The following is a 19,784-nucleotide window of genomic DNA, read 5'->3' on the forward strand; positions in this document are numbered from 1 at the left end:
GCTCACTAACAGTTGATGGCCGGCCTCTTTATTGAATTAGTTCTGTCTCAGAGCATGAGAGAGAGGGAGAGAGGCGTAGTGGTTTTTGTCCCCTAAAAACATCCACCCAAACCCCTTTCCCTAGTCTCTCTCCTATTGAAAGGGTAATGAATTTATGTTCTACACTCTGACATAGACACACACCGACCCTAACCCCAACACAAACATCAACAGAGTCAACCATTCAGGGGGCTATAAATTGTGGTCACACCCAGACACATAGGCACACAAACAGAAGTGTGGAAACTGGATGGATGTGTAGGGAATGGATCGATCAGTGTTGTTGAGCAAGAGTTGGAGAGACATTCTCTTATTGGCTCTGCTTTATCCTATTGGCTCTTTGCTTTATCCTATTGAGATGCCTCTCTTTGGGATGTGTCGTACATATATCGTTCTTGGGCAAATATCACATACTTACACGTACTGACTTTGTTCTGTATAGAGAAGCGTATTCGTACAGCGAAACAACACGTGCTTTAACTAGTGATAGCATGGGTCTGTTAACCCATTGATCAAGCGAGCAAAGACACACACAAACATGCCCACGCTACCCACTAATGTGCACACACATCCACCCTTTCCTACCACTTCTTCCAAGAAAACACCAAAATATGGTGTCTTCCATTTCAACACTTTGAAGCGTCGGGGTCTTCACGACCATTGCTCAACTAAGGCCTTAATAACCCCATTCTGAATGAACAAACCTTGCTCACATGCTACAGTAGCTGTAGTGTGCTGGCGCTCTAGCCAAGATTTTACTTGCTCTTAATCTCACCATCTATAAGAGATCCGGATGCCTCAGGAACACTATGGCACTACTGTATATTTGGGGTGGCAGGGTAGCCTAGTGGTTAGAGCGTTGGGCTAATAACCAAAAGGTTGCAAGTTCATATCCCTGAGCTGGCAAGGTACAAATGTCGTTCTGGCAGTTAATTAACTGTTCCTAGGCCGTCATTGAAAATAAAAAATTGTTCTTAACTGACTTGCCTAGTTAAATAAAGGTCAAAAATAAATCTCTGTGACAGATATGGAAACATGAGGCAGGATTATCTCCCAGTTAGCACTTTACATCCCCATTATACTAATCTCAATCCAGAACCCATCAGATTAGTTCAGTAAAATGATAATGCGTCACCCATCACTCATCAACACCGACAATCAGATAAGTAATTGATGCTTTTATGGTATATAGTTCATGTTAATCATTACCGAGATATAAGCATCTGTAAAATGGCGTATTGGCAGTATTCCTCAGTCATTGGTTGTGGCCTGAGGGAGAAGAAACCGTGAAGAGAAAAAGACACAGGGATCAATAAAGCCTACACAAGATCGATATTAGGCCACAATGTTTATTCAGTAGTGTTGTTTCAACGTATAGGTACAATACTGTCTGCTTTTGTAAGACTTAAAAAAAAAAAGTGGTGACCATTACAGTCATCTGTGCTCACAGAATGCCAGTCATTATCATCATCCTCCTGGTGTAACGTATGCATCTCCTTATGCTCTCCGGGAGAGCAAGTACATTTCCAAATGGTAGGCACTTTGAAGGTTTAAAACATTTGTGAATATGCATTTATATATATAATATATATCTTTTTGTATACTAATAAGCAATTGGACTCAATGGTCAAGTCTCTAACAAAATAAAAAGCTATAAAAAAAAAAAATTAAATGAAGGAAAAGAAAATGAGAGAGTAACGTGGCCATAATGGGAATAAGTTCAAGCAATGGTGAGAATACTGTGTCTTTGGGTTTTGGTTTGCAGTTTAGTACCTATCTTTTATATGATGATAATATGAGAGAGAGAGAGAGAGAGAGAGAGAAAGAGATTGCAGGCAGAAGCTGGAGGGTATAGCAGAAAGGAGGAGGGAATGAGGGAGGAGGGGGTGCAAGGAGGATGGCCTCATGTGGGTGGTTGGGAGTTCAGATGACGTCTACTTCACATTTGTGTACAGCTCAAAAGGCAACTTCACAACCTGTTGTACCTTTCATGCAGAGGTGACTGTTTCAATGAGAGAGGATGGCAACAACAGGTCAATCCCATGGTGTATTTCTCTGTCTTGCTCCTGGTAACCAACCTTACGCTCTGAGAATCGAGGATCTCCGGGCTAAACCATCGACACAGGGGAGACAAAAACACTGGCAACACAGTGGAGTGAGAAAAAGGGGAGAGGCCGACCGCTTACATGGAGGAGATGGAGAGAATGCTGAGGATGAGAGGGAGGAGCAAAGGCAGATGGGACAGGCAGAGTAAACTAGGGGAAAACATTGCCCCAGAGCCAAATTTAACCCCAAACATCGTAAACACTCAGAGCTAAACGAGACCAGCAAAGAAGCAATGAGGTGAATGTGCAATATGAGAAGTCGTATGCAATTAAATTAAATGTTAAAAAAACATCCACAAGACATACTGTAAAGTAAGTCTTGTGTTTTTCTTGAGCCCCTGACACATCTTAGCTTTTTAAGACCGATTACTGTGTTTTAACATGTATGCTGTATAAGAAATGGTTTTGACCAAAACAAACATTGAAAGAAAACAAACAAGACGAACAAAAAAAATAAATGAAACGCTCAAGTTCAACTAGATTGATTGACATTGTAACCTGAAGGGAGAACATTTACATTGACAGTTATCAGCGTTAATATGAAGATGAAAAAGCTTCATGAAAACTACAAAAGGCATATATATATATTTTTTTTTTTACATCTGAGAAAAAAATATAAATGAATGAAATACACCTTTTAAAGATCAACGCCAGACATGCTAGGACAATATTTTTTTATAGGATTGATACAGAATAATTATATTCAATTATTTCCACTTTTAAAACATTTCTTTACAAATACATACTGCTACAGTTAAATAGTAGTCAGTGACTAAAAACAGCTCCTTTGACAGAAGACAGATGCAATAGTTTTTTATCACCGTAACAGATTTTTTAAAATGTTTTTATATTTTTTTGCCTTTTCAAATAATACACAAAATGTTTAAATACACTGAGATATGCCATAAAATAAGCAATGCTTGGCTTTTCATTAAAAAAAAAAGAAAATGTCTTAATTACAATACTCTATGCAAAAGCTTTCCTTTATGTCATTTTTCCTCAATTAACTTTTTATTTTTTGTTGTTACAGTATATTTGAACAGGTTTTTTCTCGTTGTCATGGACTGCTATAAACCGTCACTCCGATTTGTCAATCTTCTCATGAGGGGGCGGGGCTTTATGCATAAAACTCCTTGGTTGGGGCCTTCTGATAGGCTGCCCCAGAGGGTTTCCTCTCTCCCAGGTCGTAGCTGCCCTCGTCCTTCTTCCTCATGCGGTAAACCAAGAGGAGGATGAGGAAGATGGCAAAGAGGAAGCCAATAACTCCACCCGCAATGACAGCTGTGGACAGAGAGAGGGTGAGGTCAGAGGTCAAAGGCTATTCAGAGGACATTAAAGCTTATAGCATCTAGAGAGGGAACATTGAATGCACTGTACCCTTTCTTACACAATCCCCCTATCAAACTACTCAAGATTACTCCCAGGACATGCCCTTGTTTCCTGCATGCTAATTATTTACATAGGATTTCATCATTCTTCCAATTATACTTGTATAAGGTTTCTTTACAGCCCTTAATCTGTTTTAGGGCTCTTGTGGCGAAACAATCGCCCCTCTGCTCCAGTTATATTTCCACATGTTGAACTGGCGCCTCGGCCCCATGGGTAAAAAGATATCTGGCACGCTTACAGCCAGAAACCGTGCGGCTCCTCGGTGTGGAGCGGATAAATGTAAATTAGATTACAGACCATTTGAGTTTGTGGGAGCCATAGGGGACAGGATGAGGAAAGGTAGGAGGGTAGAGAGGACAGGAGGAGGTTAGCTAGCCAGATCTGTTTCTACACAGTGGGCCTGGGCCTCCTGAACCCAAGAGTTTTACATTACTCTAATCCACAGTATATACAGCCCTGTCAAGGCCAGGGTTTTAGTGGATGTGGCCAACATGACCATAATTGAAAACAGAAAAAAGTAGTCTAGCTAGCAGAGAGTTCGAAAAGTCAGGGCCTCACATGTCTGTCTACATGACCAGTAATTTGAGCAATTTTGAAATACAATAGTTAGACCATGTTTTCTACGTTGCAAACTTTGGAATAAACAACAAAATCCAAACGAGCAAAGGCGGCTAACTGGTTGGATGTTTGTGGGATATATTTCCAGCATGACTGTATTGACGTCCCCTACTTGTCCTCATTCATGTCACTTTTTTTCACAGTAACTATCAGTCGGATGTCAGAACAAAGGGGAACAGAAGTGCCAGTCCATTTGTAACACTCTACATGTTTATCGCCGACACTGAAAGGAAAACAGCATCAGAGAGTGCGATTGCCAGTCAGATCATTTTCCTAGTTTGGATTTCAGTAGAAGTGAATTAACACTAAATTATGAACTCTGGAAGGTCCCACTGACGGGTAGAAACGTATTTTATACATTATTTTCAGAAGCTGTAGAGAGCATTAGAGACGTGGGCAGAACATCATGATTAAGGAATGTGGATCTGATCTGGAAATAAACACAATGTACACTGAGTGGATAAAACACTATAAACACCTGCTCTTTCCATGACATACCGACCAGGTGAAAGCTATGATCCGCTATTGATGTCACCTGTTAACTCCACTTCAAATCACTGCAGTTGAAGGGGAGGAGACAAGTTGAAGAGACAAGTTGAAGAGACAATTGAGACATGGATTGTGTATGTGTGCCATTCAGAGGGTGAATAGGCAAGACAAAAGCTTTAAGTGTATTTTGAACGGGGTATGGTAGTAGGTGCCAGGCGCACTGGTTTGTGTCAACAACTGCAACGCTGCTGGGTTTTTCACTCTCAACAGTTTCCTGTGTGTATCAAGAATGGTCCCACCACCCAAAGGACATCCAGCCAACTTGACAACTGTGGGAACAATTGGAGTCAACATGAGCCAGCATCCCTGTGGAACGGTTTCGGCACCTTGTAAAGTCCGTGCCCCGACGAATTGAGGCTGTTCTGAGGGCAAAAGGTGGTGCAACTCAATATTAGGAAGGTGTTCCTAATGTTGTTTTTTTTACACTCAGTGTATAACAACAATGTTATAGCAATTATATTACAGATTATTAAGTGTTATATGGCAGAGGATATATGAAGTTGCTACATATGCTAAAGATGCAGCAAAGATCCAACCAACAAAACTCGCCAGACATCCAAATGCAGATTTTCTTGTCATCAATCTGGGCAGCAGACACACTTTAGCGTCGCTCCAGACCCGCCACCTGACCTACTTCATAATCAGCGTTGTAATCAAGACATTCAGAAATAACATGGCAGTGTAATTACCTGATGTGACAGAATGTCCCATTCAACAGCTCAACAACCCATAATCAACATTTAGATGGGTAGACACAGGTGTAAAGACTGCACACTGTTGCCTGCGACGAGTGTGGAAAATGGTGAACCCCTGTGCTGCTGTTGCCGTACATACCTGCCAGCACCTCCGTCCTCTGGAAGAGGTTTTCCGAGCGAACATCGATGGGCTCCAGGGGGGAGCTGGGGGTGCTGGTGATCTGGTTCTTGCGTAGATCCTCGGTGACGGGTACTGGGGGCTGGGAGGAGAGAATGGAAGGATACGATGGTGGTATACCGTTTTTTTTATTTTTTATTTTACAAACATAAAAGGCCAGGAGAATGGAAGCTAGAGGTGGAGGGATATCGTTTATGTACTAACATAGATGCCTGGGTCCATATTTGGGTCTCTAGCTCCGAAACCAGGGCCAAGTAAAATCACCTGCCCTACACCATCTGTGTTAACAGATCTGAAAAGACTGGATAGGTGAAAGCAACATGGCAGAAGCCACAGTAAAACTATTGGAGGGGTTGGTGGAGTCGTCACTGTATTGCTGTCACCTCCCTAGTGTCTTCATGTGTAAATATTGAACGGTAAGGGATTAGGGGAAGGAGAAAGGGACCACAATGGAACCAGGCCAGAAAGAATCTAGGCCATCACCCAACAAGAGCGGATTCTGTAGTGTTCTAAAACGGGAGATTATGACTGTTTGATTCAGTAATCCAGCATAATGTACAACAAAACCAGAGCAACATCAGGAGCCTAGATGACTGCTTGATCCTTATCCCCAGAGGAACCTCTTGGAGGGTATTATCATCACTGCATTAGAGGGATTTGATGACATTCTATGTCAACGAGTTAAGACTTATGGCTGATGGTTTATACTCTTCATCTGTGGTGAGGTCAAAGAGTATAGATCACTGTCTAGCAAAATGCTATAATACTAGTGCGTTATTAGGGCTCTATTACCAATGACTACTTTTATGTATAGCATTCCAGCATCGGGGTCAATGCATGTTCAACTGTTATTTTGGGAGGGGAAAGGCTCCCACAGACTTTTACACAATTTCCAATCTTTCAATATCTACCATACGGGGGGAAAAAAGGGACTGGTCCTAGGGTAGTTTGGGCAAATGCCCAATGGGCCGGTCCATCGTTAGCTTAGTGGGCCGGTCTAAAAGGTTGTCGTGTTCCCTCACCTCAGTTCTGACTGGCTTCCAGGGCGTTTCCCCAGGCAGGTCTTCTCTGGGCGTGTCTGTCTCCACTCTGGGAGTGAAGTCTTTGGTGGAGTCCTGGGTGGGTTCTGCTTTGGGCGCAATGTACAGCGTGCTCACGGTCACCGCCTCCTCGATCACCTCCTCAGCAGTGCCTGCAGAGCAAGATGAGGAGATAGCACTGTTTGTACTACTTCACCAGCACTCAATTACTTTCAGTTGCTTGTCAGTCTATGTTTGAGTCTGTACCTAAGAGAAATCCGGCTTTTCATAAGTACCTCACGTTCACATTCAATCACAACAGACAAGGCCACCTCCTGATATTCTAGAATGGGATCAGGTGAAGGTAAATTGAGTCTGGTTTCATTTTTACTGGGAACAGTGTTCGCCACAGTTATCAAAGCTCTTTCTTACAGCCTGCTTTGCTTTGGCCATCTGCATGTTGTTAAAAGTTTTGTAAAAAGGGGCTTCAATACCTAAGTAAGACCTCAGTCCTACAGACATGCCCACTCTGGGTGAAAAGCCAGCCTGCCTGCCAGCCTGCCGACCCAGTCGAAGGCTACTGTGACCAGATTCTTACCTGATCCTGACCCCGAGTTAAAGTCGTCGTCATCCTCAGGGTAGTAACCCCCGGACCCTGTGTCGTCAATGAAAAGTTCATCCACTTCGGAGGACGACTTGGCCGCGTCCGCTATCTGAAACGGAAAACAACAGAAATCTAGACAAAGTACTGGGCATTTAGACTGTTCCCGAGACCAGTATTCAATGCGCAAGTCCAACATAACTTTCTTATAGTCACCACTTTTGTCTTTGAAATACTTCTAGCAGTGAACACGTTTCTGGATACCACGATCTGAATGTTTGGTAGAAAGCACCGAGTTTCAATGAAAAGTGAACACCAAAAGGGCTTATCACTTGACTCAAAGCCATGGTTGACCCAAAGATAGTTAGTCGTTACAGCACTCCAGTATGTTCTGCCAGGTAGACCCATCGTTATGTGCTTGAACATCGTAGTCCATGTACCACAGAGGGCACTTGTCTCAACAAACCACACCGGAGTCAAACAACCCCTCTTTAAACGTCTAGCTCCTCCCACCATCGTTGCCGGGGTAAAAGTTCATAGAAGCGCGTGCGTGTGTGTGTGTGTGTGTTTGTCTTACAACGGACTGGCCAATAGAAAAGCTGAAATTGAACAATGCTGTTCGTGTGACTTGCAAAGACATCAACCCCCTCAAGACTATAGAATGCTAGTAAATAAAAATGTCATCCATCCGCAATTTCCTTTACAAACAACAACTTCATACAAACTCAGTGAAATTACTGCACAATGGGCAAAACACTGCCATCATTGTCGTTTGTGTGAGTGCGCACCTTCGTGCGTGTGTGCATTAAGTGGAATAGCTAGGTAGGACCCATGGCAACCTCCATTCAACCTCAGACTGAGTCCGACTGTGATGTCCCCTCCATACTGAAATAAATGACCTGGGATCAGTTTTACACTCGTTGCTTTTGCAGAAAAGTCAAAGAAAGAGAGTGAGGACATAACATAAGGGTGACACATTTCTCAGAAGGAAGCTGTGATAAGTAGGTTTGTGTTGTTGTGTGTGTGTGTGTGTTCTAACCATGTGAGGGACCATTTCCCACATCCGCATGAGGACAAAGGCTATTTTAAGGTTAGGGTTAGAATTAGGGTTTTGAATGGAATTTTTGTTTCGGTCCTCACCAGGACAGAAGAACAAAACCTGTGTGTGTTCGCGCGCGTGTGTGTGCGTTTGCATATGTGTGTCTGTATCTATGCATGGTTGCCTGTTTTACTTTGACTGCAATAGGTGTACAACTGACAGTATAAAACTGCAAACTGAGCCTATGGGTATGAGTGAACATAGCCCCTAAATGCCTCGGGGTGTGGGGGTAAAGTGTGTGTTTTGAAGGTCTGTCTGCCTGACACTCTCCGCCGTCACAAAGGGGCAGGTCTGCGGCGGTGAGCGGTTGGTGAAAAGGCAGGGGATGATAAAACAGAACGATATCTGCCTCCCCTCCAAAAAGGAGCAATGACTTTCCAACAGAAAGGCATTCAGGCCAGAGCTGGCTGATCAAAGGCTGGATTTGATCAAAGCAACTTCATTTTAACCTCGCTGCCTATTCTGTTTCACCAACCCCTCCCCCCAGTTCAGTTCACTAGCTGGGCCTACACATCACTACGCATCAGTAATAATACAATTAACGAACCAAAGGGTGGAGCCCACAAATCAAGCCACAAAAAAAACAGAGCCTAATGAGATAGAGGCAATTGAGGCCACACGTGTACCCACATTATTCAACACAGCACAAATCTAAAGAAAGTGAAACTAAACAACTGTAGCGTGCATGGCACAAAGAGCAAGACAAGGAGTGAATCAAATCAGATGTTCATTCTGGAGCGGAAATGGTCCGTAAACTCCTGCCTCTTATCACTATTGACATGTTTAACCTTCCAGGAGGACTTGCCTTTGAATCCTTATCACAAGCTGGGAGTTCAAGCCTGGAACCCCATAACAAAGGAGCACCCTCCTCATAGAAATATAATTTATAGAATTAGGCTACTAGTAATTCCATTTCTATGGCCATTCTCTTGTGCATGAAAAACCCTCTTCTCCTTCCAGTCCATGCTATCTGTTTACTTTCCTTCCACAGAAAGTGAGAGGCCAGACAGAGCGTCGGGTTCTCTTTCAGCTGGTCAACGCCACTCGTGTAAATGGCAATTAGCCTATTATAGCTACTGACGTTCAAGATGTGGTAATCGTGTAGTGGGACACCATTAAAAAAAAACGGGTTCTCTTCCCAAACAAAGCCTAATCTACACATGCTTTGACTACTACGCACTGGCATTATTTGAACTCAAGAGATAAAGGGTTTCTTCAGAGCGGGCTATTTAAATAACTCCTTCCTTTAGAAAGACGAGGGCTCTAGAGTGCGGACAGACATCTGTTAATGCTTCAAGCTCACACACACACACACACAAACTTTGTGCTTGTAAATATACCCCCCCCCCAAAGTGTTAATGACTACGTCCGGGGGTCATTGTCCACTTCCAGGTATGACCCTAACTAACACAGAGCTGGCAGATACAAAAAAACACAATCCCTCTTCACTGGTTTGAATGGGGATAAAAGCCCATGAAGAATCCAGCCAGTCAGAGCCTTAGCTGCCTAATCCTTACCGGAGACCCTAACAAGCAGCACCTAGCCTAGCGACCGACTGACAGCGAGACTGCGATAACAAGCAGCACTGTGGCATTTATTAGAACAGAGCTACGGTCTGTCTGCACCTAATGAACAACTAGTGACCAGCAGGAGGCTTGGTGGTGAATGCAGTCAGTCTCCATGGAGAACGTCTATAGGGAAAGAAATATAATACACAAGAGGAGGAAGAAGAGAGGCGAGGCAGAAACGAGCAAGAGTGACAAGGAGGGAGAGTGACATAGAAAGAGGAGAGAGAGACTGGTAGGAGGGCGAGAGAGAGAGGGAGATTATGCGCTGCAGTAGACAATCTGTGGCCTGCAGGTTGCTTTGCTAAAAGCTTGTTAAACCGCCAAGCCCATGGCTGGCGGTGTCCGAAAGTCAAAGAGGCTCTCTTTATGGCGTGTGCAGTTAGCAGTAAGCTAGCGCTATTGTGAGAGGAGGTAGTTAGAGTAGGGTGGGTGGCTATGGGTCATGGGGGTAGTGTAGGGTAACTTGGGTGAGCCATCTTGTCCTGTCTCTAATCCGTGTAGACACATTGCATTCACTTCTTACACGGTCAATATTATCCCACCCCAAAACAGGGGAGACAGGGGAGGAAAAAAAAAAAAAAACATGAAAAAGCTCACACGCGCATGGGCTCGTACACACAGTACGACTTACATCATTGACAGGAGTGGAAAGCAAGAGACAGAGGGCAGACAGTGCCTCAGACATTCCTTGTCCGTCTGTTGCTCTGCTCCCGCTCAAAAACTTGAGTTAACCTGAGAGAACCTCAAGTTAACTACGAGGGCGAGAGAGAACCATTACAACATAAAGCACTTGACTTGCTTTGCTGTCATTTCACCTTTCTTAAGGATATTCACTGATGCCAGTCATTGTACCTCACAGAACAGTTAAGTCTTCAATGGTCTTACAGTCCGCTTCTGTAAGAACATTGGGTACCACTGTACAATCAAAAGAAATCGGTCTCCTCTCCCCAGGATTGGGGAAAACAAACGTGAACCCTGAAAGTCAATGATTTCTCTGAAGGAAAAAAAGCCAGAGTGTCTCTTTGTTAAACAACAAAGTAGTGCAGGTAGATGTGAGTTTATCTGCAAACTCAGCGAGCCACGGATCCATGCGGTGATCAATACTGCCACCACTCTGGCCTGTCCTCCTTCCCATCTCTCTCCCACAGGCACATTTACAAGGTGGCTTTTATTGGCCCTGAGCGGATGGGATGGCTACGGCTTTTCCCGGTGCCGGACCTGGCTGGGAGGAAAGGATTGGAGGTGACTGGGTGAGAGCAATTGGCTTGAGTGGGCTAGAATGGCTGGATTCGAGATGCAGTGTTTCAATAGTGAAGACTTTACTCTTATTATCGATTCTGTGTGGTGTTTAGTGTGTCACTTTTTGTCTTAAGAGATAATGACAACAGCAAATGGACTGCTAGGTTGGCACCTGTTGGCGGCCATTTTGTAGGCTAACGCTAGCACATGCTAATGCTAAACAAGCAACCGGCAGGAGCAAGCTGGCTTCATAATTGATGTTTGTTGGTGAGGATTTGCTTGTCAAATGTAATTGGGGTTGAGAAATTAGTTCATAAAGGCTACAAGTCTACAGCAACAAAGTGGGAGTTCAAACACTGACCCCACAAGCTAAGCAAATGGCTGTGGTGGTGAAGGAAAGGAGGGGGAGTAGGGTGGACGGATGTCTCTTCGCGCTCTTCAGAACCTTCAACTTTTATTGCCCTCCTGGGATCATAATAAGAAACAAATTGATGGTCTTTGAGACACTGGAGGGGAGGGGCTGTTACTGCAGGAAGTTGACACAAATCAAACTCTCCCTAAAACCAGACTGTGTGCCCTGGAGCTATTCCCGGAGTGCGGGGGACAGCTTTGTAGCTTGGTGTGTGTGTGTTGACATTTACCACAAAATCCAGGAAACAGAATCTGTTCATCTGGCTCTGTTGCTAGTAGCTCACTTTGCCACATGTTCCTTTTTCATCATGCATAACAGCATAAATAATGCATCCACAACAGGGCTTTCTGGTTAATGATTTTTTTTAAGTATAAAGCCTTTATAATCCTAATTGCAATACAAAGACACAGTTAAGAAGAGCTACACAGACGAGCGTTGACAGTATATCTAGGACTAGCTTTTGAACAATTGGTTGATCTGAGATTCCAAAACGGTCACCACTCGTAATAAACTGAATGATGAACACTGAAATGAACCCAGCTGAAGTGCTCCTTTGGAAAGTTCAGGAAGTAATCTAGATGCTATGGCTCCTTCCCGTTTCAAAGCAGTGCCATGCTTGGGTTGACGCGGAGAGTTTATAGGTGGATTTGTTACCTTTTCATTCCGGGGCGCAGTTTGGACTCCATCATCAAATTAATGGCGGAGAGTAGCCATTTACGGGTGCATTAGCTGATCTTTATGTCCTCATAAAGATTGAGTAAACTGTCTGGGACTGTGCTAGAATTAAAACCAGCAGACCTTGCTGATCTATGGAACTGGATCAGCTCACCACATACTGCTGGGTAAATATGCTCAGTACTTTGAGAACCGTTTGACAGATAGAATGTCCTAGCATTGTGGAAGAACTAAAGAAACCTATACCCCCAAAAAGGCCATCAAGTTCTGATGCATAAAGCTTTGCTTTAGTCCTCCAAACAAACAACGTGTCAAAGTTCGGTCAAGCAGCTCAAAGTACCTTAAACTACATCCATATGTGAACAAACACAAGCTGCATAAGCTGGCTGGGGGGGAACCTTTGTTACAGTTTGACCAAAATAAGACCAGGCTCAGGAGTTTTCGCAAAAAAATGTCTCACAAAAAGAGAACGGAGCGCTTGACTAATTCTGTCCTCACATACACTGACGGTTAATCTACCTCAGACTGCATAAATATAACACGAGGCAAGAATCATAAAGAACCTGATAGTACAGACTGTGCAAAATAAAAAAGTATTTTGTCAAAATACTTTTATTTTGCGCCTGTGCCAAAAAAAATCTGATGTTTTTCCTATAGACGCCCAATAAGAGACAGCATCCTGAGAGGAAGAAAGTCAATTTCAAGGTTTCCAATGAAAACAGACGCTCACTGATAGCCTGGCTGTGGGACAATAGAGTAAACCTACCTGCCTGTACAATCCTATTTACGCAGTTCAGCAAGATAAACTAAGGCAAGAAATATGTATTCTAATGGTCTGAATGTAAACCTAAATGAGACCATGAATCATAACAAGCCATAACACGATTCATAAGACACAATCATTTTTGCAATGTTGCAATATAACATAACATGCGACATATGTGCCAATTGCGCTCTGGTATCGGTGTGTCAATGTGTGTGAACGCTCACACGCGCAGCAACACATTACGGCTAATTAACTTCACCTCGGACCACTAAATATTTTACTCGCATACCAATTAAAGCCCGTCTGCTTGACTCATTCGCTGAGGCACCTGATGAACCTAATGTAAAGTTAAATGTAAACCTTGAGTGAAACAATAAGAAGCAAAAGGTGGCTCACGAGGTTTCAACATTTAAAGTTTTGAGTGAAGACCTCAGCTCTATTGCATCTAAGCCCGTAGAAAGTGACAGAGTTCTTTCTGCACACAGCCCTCTCTGGAACACCAAGTCTACCATTTGGAATACTGCCCCCCCCCCCCCTCCCCCGGGGTTGGGAATTGGGAAATTCCTCGGCCCCGTTAAACATCTTTTGATACGCATAGGAAACCCTAGATTCTTTGTCAGCTCGGAAACCCAATATGCTGGGAAATGGGCTTCACCTGCGAGTCATTTTATAGTGAGGAGGGAAACTGAAAGATTTGCCGCAGCACGGCAGGTTTCTTCCCTCAAGTCACAGTGGAAATAGGAAGCTGTAACAGAGGCAAGGCTGAACAGAAACGAGCACAGGGTGGTTTTAAGTGCTTAGGCCTGTATAAAAACAGGTCTAATGTTCTATAACCCTAAAATCTCTTGCTATAAAAAAATAAAATAATTGAGTTCAGAAGCATCAGTAATCTAGAATTCCCACATCCAGGAGCAACGGTCTTACTTGACTACCATATATAAAGTCCACTATCCACACAAATAACACTGGCCCAGTCAAAATGGTGCCCGTGTAAACATGAACGGTAGGTCTCTTCAGAGGGCAGATCTGTGAGAGGAGGGATGTTGCTTGTTGAACACGAGTGGGGAGAGAGGTGAAGGGGCTTAGAAAAGTCTCAATCCTCAGCAAACCACTGACCCCCCTAATTGATATCGTCTGAAGTGGAAAAGTACCACGCCATGTTCGCAAATTAACCATTTTGACCGGTTCTGACTTGTCTGAATGTCGTTGGCCCTCTTTCGCCCTGCCTTTGTACCTGCTTAGCGTTCATTTCACACATCCCTGACTAACTCAGCAACACGCACTTCATCACAAAGAAACTGGAACAGACCTTTCCAAGGCCACATATCATGCAGCAAAATTACTATGAGGATGATAGTGGAATAGCGGTTGACAAAATGTAATCTATTCAGGTTATAAGCACTGAATTACTCCTCCAGCCAGTTAATCATTGGCCTTATAAATCATGGCTCATATCACCTAAAAGAGAGGTTGATGAGGGGAGGGGGAAAGTGAGAGAACGTTAAAAAAGGAGAGTGCACAAAAGAGAAAGCACGAGGGGGCATTTGAAAGCCTCAGGTAAGAGCAATTACTGCAGCCAACACACACACACACACACACGCACGCGCGCACACACACACACACACACAATTCCAACGGCGTCATCAGTTTCACCTTTAATTAATAGCCGGACCAAAACTGTCTCACACGGTAACCTCTACTGAAGCACTTTTGGCTAGAGGCACATTAAAGCAAGATGAGGCCATTTCAGTCATGGGGAAAATGAGCAGGCCTGCCCCGCGGTCGGCTCCATACAATCACGCTGAAGAAAATTAACACTTTCCCAAGAGCTCATTCTCCAAGTCCGAGTAACTCTACCGTGACTCATTGATCTTAATATAACACAGACCGGATTTCCATTCCTGTAGTAAAATCCCTGGTGGCAGTGTGGAGGAAAATGTTTAAATGTCCTTATGGCCTCAAAGAGTTAGATTCCACCTTTCTGCCTTCACCTGCAGCATATTAATAATCTCTTAGATGTTTAACCTACAGGTGGAAGAGAGGCCTGCTTTTTCTACAAAAAGGAAATGAATACTTTTGCTCCCAGTATGCTTGACTATTCTCGATGGGGCCTGTGCACATTAGGGAGAGAATGAAGGATGGATATTGCAGGAAACAGGCCTTGGGTTCTGTTCAAAGCGCTCATCTCTTTGGTTTGATATGCAACACTCGGGTACGATTGGATTCTTCCTGAACACAGGGCTGGCTAACAGCGTGTGGTCCAGATTCGTAACGTTCCGCCGGGAGCTGTCAGTGACTGAAAGGCATTCCTCCCTGATGAAAAGCTATCGGAGGAGGAGGAATGCTGAGAGGATCTGCCAAGTCCTCTTCTTGGAGAGAGAAAACAGGCCTTCACTTTTTCCTTATATCTTAATACGAGCCAGAGGGAGGGAATGGAGGAGGGTGGATACTTTTCACCAAAGATGTACCTCCCGATTACTGCATTGTTTGAATAAGAAGAACAATGTATAATTTGACTTTGACATGGACAATGAGTGAACCAAATCCTCCTTACAGTATTCAGTTTCGTATTACAAGGACTCGATTCAAGGTTTTCGCAATGAAAACAAGTTACGTAAAACAGCAACAAACACCTGGTTCACGGGGGAAGCTGCCCGGCAGACCTACACTGCCTTGGCACACAAACCTAGAGGCATGCAGAGAGGCACAAACAAATGAAGCGGACACAGGGAAACATGCTCCCTCGCATGTCCCAGCCCCCCCGACCCCCCTCTGACCCCTCTATTAGTCGGGGGTGTTTCAGGTGCTCTGCAGGGCTCAACAGCAGGAGATGAATGCACCCTTCCAGGCCACAGCCTGTCTGCCATCTCCACCATTCCTCTACAAACACAGGTGCTGCTAGCTAGCTACCCCCTGGATGAGTAAATTGGAGGGGGTTCATCCCTCTGCTACGGCATATATAAGCACTCACACTCAAGGGGACCATATGGTATCACCCGGACCCATGTTCTGCACTGCTGACTGCACTTTGTAAACAAAGCGTGGGCATGTGCGTGAGAAATTCATTGTACAATATGTATTTTGAAGCCCCCCCCAATACTGCCCACACAGTAATACAGATTTTTACATTTATTTTCATTGCCTCTCCCACTACAAAAAGGCATACAAAACATTTCAAACTGTAGATGAATCTAATACCTTCTCAAGGCTGACCTATTTGTATTGTGGGGCTGTATCCCCGTTCGGAGCCTTTTCAACATGCTTGGAAAGAATTTCAGGCACACAGGCGACCAAAGAAGTCACCAGTCACCTCAACCCATGTGCTTCAGCCTAAGCCAGCTATACTAAACCACTATGCTAACTAGCAATACCTCTGATCCATGCCACTGTTGCCATTGTGTCACAAGGCACTTCTCATTCACACTTCAAACAGTCTGCTATCCCCTTCAGCGTGTCAGGATAAAGGCATGGCTTCAATCAGCATCGCTCAAAGCCTTTGTGTTTGGTTCCCCGGGCCCCTAAAAGAGCTATGGCATCCAGGGAGGGGGGGGGGCGTGATGGATAAATTAGCTTCTGGTTCAAAGTTTAATTTAATCCAGATTCTAAGCCTCGGCTAGAGTGGTGAAAAAAAGTTGTTGTGTGGTGAGCCTTTGTCCGGCTTCAATCCAGGCTTTTAACCCTTTTCTTAACAGGAAACTCATGAGTATTTCAGAGCCAGCTCATTAACCCCATGCAGCCAGGAAGGGCTGTGACATGAAATAGCTCCTAGGAGTGGGGGTTGGGGGGGGGTCAAAGGTGACCTGACCACAATGTCATGTTGTCTTTCTCACAACATAATGCAGAAAAGTGTCTCGTTGGGAGGGGGCTTTCGTTGTCTCTTCATAGTCAAGGCGCAATGTGACTTTTGAGGATTTGTTGTCATTTTATTTGATAACTTATCCAATTTTACAGGCATGGACAGGCAAGTTGAGTTGTCGTAACAAGATTATTTTCCAAATGTGTTAGGTCATAGTACTTAGAGTTTGCAATCTTATTCCTTTCATTTACAGGAAGAAAACTTGAGAACGGACCGGTGGGATGCGAAAATGTTCATGCTCTTTCACCCACACTCAAGCTCATTTATACATATGGCCTTTTCCCCACCCACTTATCTATTTGTGCAGAAAAAAATATGACCTGCCAAATTCCTCCAAAGCTCAGTTCATCTCTCACTGCTCCACTGCTGCAAATGAGCCCTTATCTGGATAGATATGGGCCATGTGTATGGGGGGTGATTTCACCGCTTCAGTGGCTGATCTGCTTCAGTCTTAACAGTGCAGCAATTGAATTCCCATCCAACCCTTCCCTTAAGAGGATTTGTGTTCACGGGAGTCAGGAGGGCACTACACTCTGGTGGTGGGGGGTGGGGGCGACAGTAGGAAGAGGGTGGACTGTGAGAGATAGGAAGGGGGGGGGGGGGGGGGGAGAGAGATTGGCCCAGATGAAAGAAATAATGACGAGGGAGAGAGGTAGTGGAGATGGAGTTGCCATAGCGGTGATGACTTGTTCCTCTGAGAGCAGTGTGGACCTGTTTATCTGTTAGTGTACCTGAGGGCATGACGATGCGGACTATGATGCTGACAATGAAGAGGAAAATGAATGTTGAGAGGTTGATGAAGGGAGCGACACACAGCCAGTACCGGCAGGGGGAGGAAGAGAGAAGCAGGTGGTGATCCCTGATCCCATTATCCAAAGCTAATCCAGCAGAGCACAAAACCAACGCTAGCACAAGATCAAATAAAATGACTGGAGCACCAACCCGGGTCTCAGCACAACCTGCAGGGACTGTGATCCAGGACTAGGAGGGTTAGCCCCGGTCGCTTCGTTCAAACACTGATTCAGAGACAGGTCTAAAGTTTCACACTGGGGCACTTAGCCCTCATCGCAAGCTACATACTCTGTCCGCACTACGGAGGTAAGATCGAAACAATAACAGCCCTAAAGGCATGCTCAAGCCAAGTGGCAACATATGAAGAGTGGGAAGCCAAGAGTCATCTAATAGCCAATTAATGAGACAAGGCCCTGGGAGCTGGGCTAGTTACCTTATAGGTTTGCACAGTCACATACTATTCAACAGTGCATCATGAAGACATATTGAAACATTGACCTTAACCTCAGACTCTCAGAGAACAAAGCTGCTCTGAATGATGCCACAGCTTTAAATATGTGGCCTCTTCCTGTTTTGTTAACAAGAAGGTGCAGGGGGGGGGGGGGGGGAGAGACACACATACTTACAGTACATACTAACCTTTCACACAGTCACACAATTACTGGGAGGATTATCAGTTTAGGAAGTGACATATGCTGAAGATTAGCTGCTATAGCCGGCGTTCGGGGAGCGAGTCAGGCCCCGTACACAGGAAGAGATCAAACACTACTCTACAGAGAGGAAGCCAGTTGAGTTTGTGCGTGTGTGACGCTTGACAGAATACCACCGCTCCATCCGATTTGGTTTCCATGTTTGTTGAAACAAACCACTCCACAACAAAGGGAAAATAATTTTCCACTCCATGTTTTATGCATGCCAGCTGCTGGGATTGCATTCCTAGCTAATTAACAGAAAAACAATGTAGCCACAGTTAGCTCACAAAGCAAGGGTAAACAACTCACACGGTTCTGGACAATATCATCTCCAGCACATTATGTAGACAACTTTTGTAAAACAGCTGTAACAGACCAGGATTTTCCGGTCTCTGTTTTCTGTATTCCGTGCAATAAAGTTATGAAGTCACAAAACCCATAGGCATATAAGCTACCCTCTGAATAAAAATAGCAGGGCTTTTACAAAAAGCGGGTTTGCTTGGTTTCTATGGAGCTTTTGTCTGACTGTTCAAAGCAGCGCTCTAGCCCTGAGCTCATATTTGAGAAAGAGGAGGCAATTCATATTCCATTCTGTGGAAACAGAAATAGGTCCTTTACCAGTACCACGTCTTGGCTGCTTTCTCCATCATTAATGAATGTGTGGCAGAAGGAACATCTTCCCCCCTCTGGACCCTTGGAGAAGCCAACTTTATCAACACAGAAAACACACTTTCGACCAAGAGGCGCACACACACACACACACACACACACACACACACACACACACACACACACACACACACACACACACACACACACGGCCAGAACCTCCTAAATGTATCGTTTTGTCCTCCGTCAAGAACCAGCAATTGTGATCGCTGACAAAACTGTGAAGCTAAAAACAGCTTTAACATATCTGCCAAATCTTACTCTCGCTACGCAACCCAATTCTATCCCTCTGCTGTAATTCCTGAAGAATGTGCAGTTATGAAATCTGCCGCCTAGCTTTCCCTGAGTTCCTGAAACAACACAAGGCCACCCTGTGCTCCACCATCTGTCTCACTGCCTCCATATGGATGGGCAGAAGATGCTTAGGATCAAGTAGAAGAAGCATTCTGATTGGTCCCGGAGACACACCAAGCACCTAGCCAGTGTTTTCATTGGTTACCGGAAACTTCAAGACACAACTTTAGAGCCTTTGAATAGGTCTCAGTAGCAGGTACCCGGGAACTCTATGAAGGGCGGACCTCTAAGCAGGAACAGAAGAGACGCATAGCGCCTTAAAGCTGGAGAGCAGAGATTGTGGTGGTACATACACACCTCACTAAAAGGGGAGATGCTACTATACCCCACACAAGTACAGATGTCTTCAAAGCATTTGTAGCCTAGACCCCAACAAAACCTGTCAAGATGCCTTATGTGGTCAATAAGTCAAAACATAGTGATGTGAAGCCACGCAAAAAGGGGAACACAACGCTTCAGAAGATGCCAT

At 44.4% G+C, this 19,784-nt stretch overlaps 1 protein-coding gene across 1 annotated transcript in view; it reads right to left on the reverse strand.

Annotated features, from left to right (window-relative positions):
• Positions 1 to 1,368: 1,368 nt before the first annotated feature.
• LOC139373389 (syndecan-2-A-like) overlaps positions 1,369 to 19,784 on the reverse strand; it is a 34,879-nt gene continuing 16,463 nt past the window's right edge. The window contains exons 2-5 of the mRNA XM_071113837.1: positions 7,191 to 7,305; positions 6,596 to 6,765; positions 5,535 to 5,655; positions 1,369 to 3,425 (exon numbers count right to left, since the gene is read on the reverse strand). Of these exons, the coding sequence (XP_070969938.1) occupies positions 3,262 to 3,425; positions 5,535 to 5,655; positions 6,596 to 6,765; positions 7,191 to 7,305 (570 nt within the window). The 3' untranslated portion in view covers positions 1,369 to 3,261. The remainder of the gene's footprint in view (positions 3,426 to 5,534; positions 5,656 to 6,595; positions 6,766 to 7,190; positions 7,306 to 19,784) is intronic.

Source organism: Oncorhynchus clarkii, chromosome 18 (assembly GCF_045791955.1).
Source record: "Oncorhynchus clarkii lewisi isolate Uvic-CL-2024 chromosome 18, UVic_Ocla_1.0, whole genome shotgun sequence".
Classification (NCBI taxonomy): domain Eukaryota; kingdom Metazoa; phylum Chordata; class Actinopteri; order Salmoniformes; family Salmonidae; genus Oncorhynchus; species Oncorhynchus clarkii.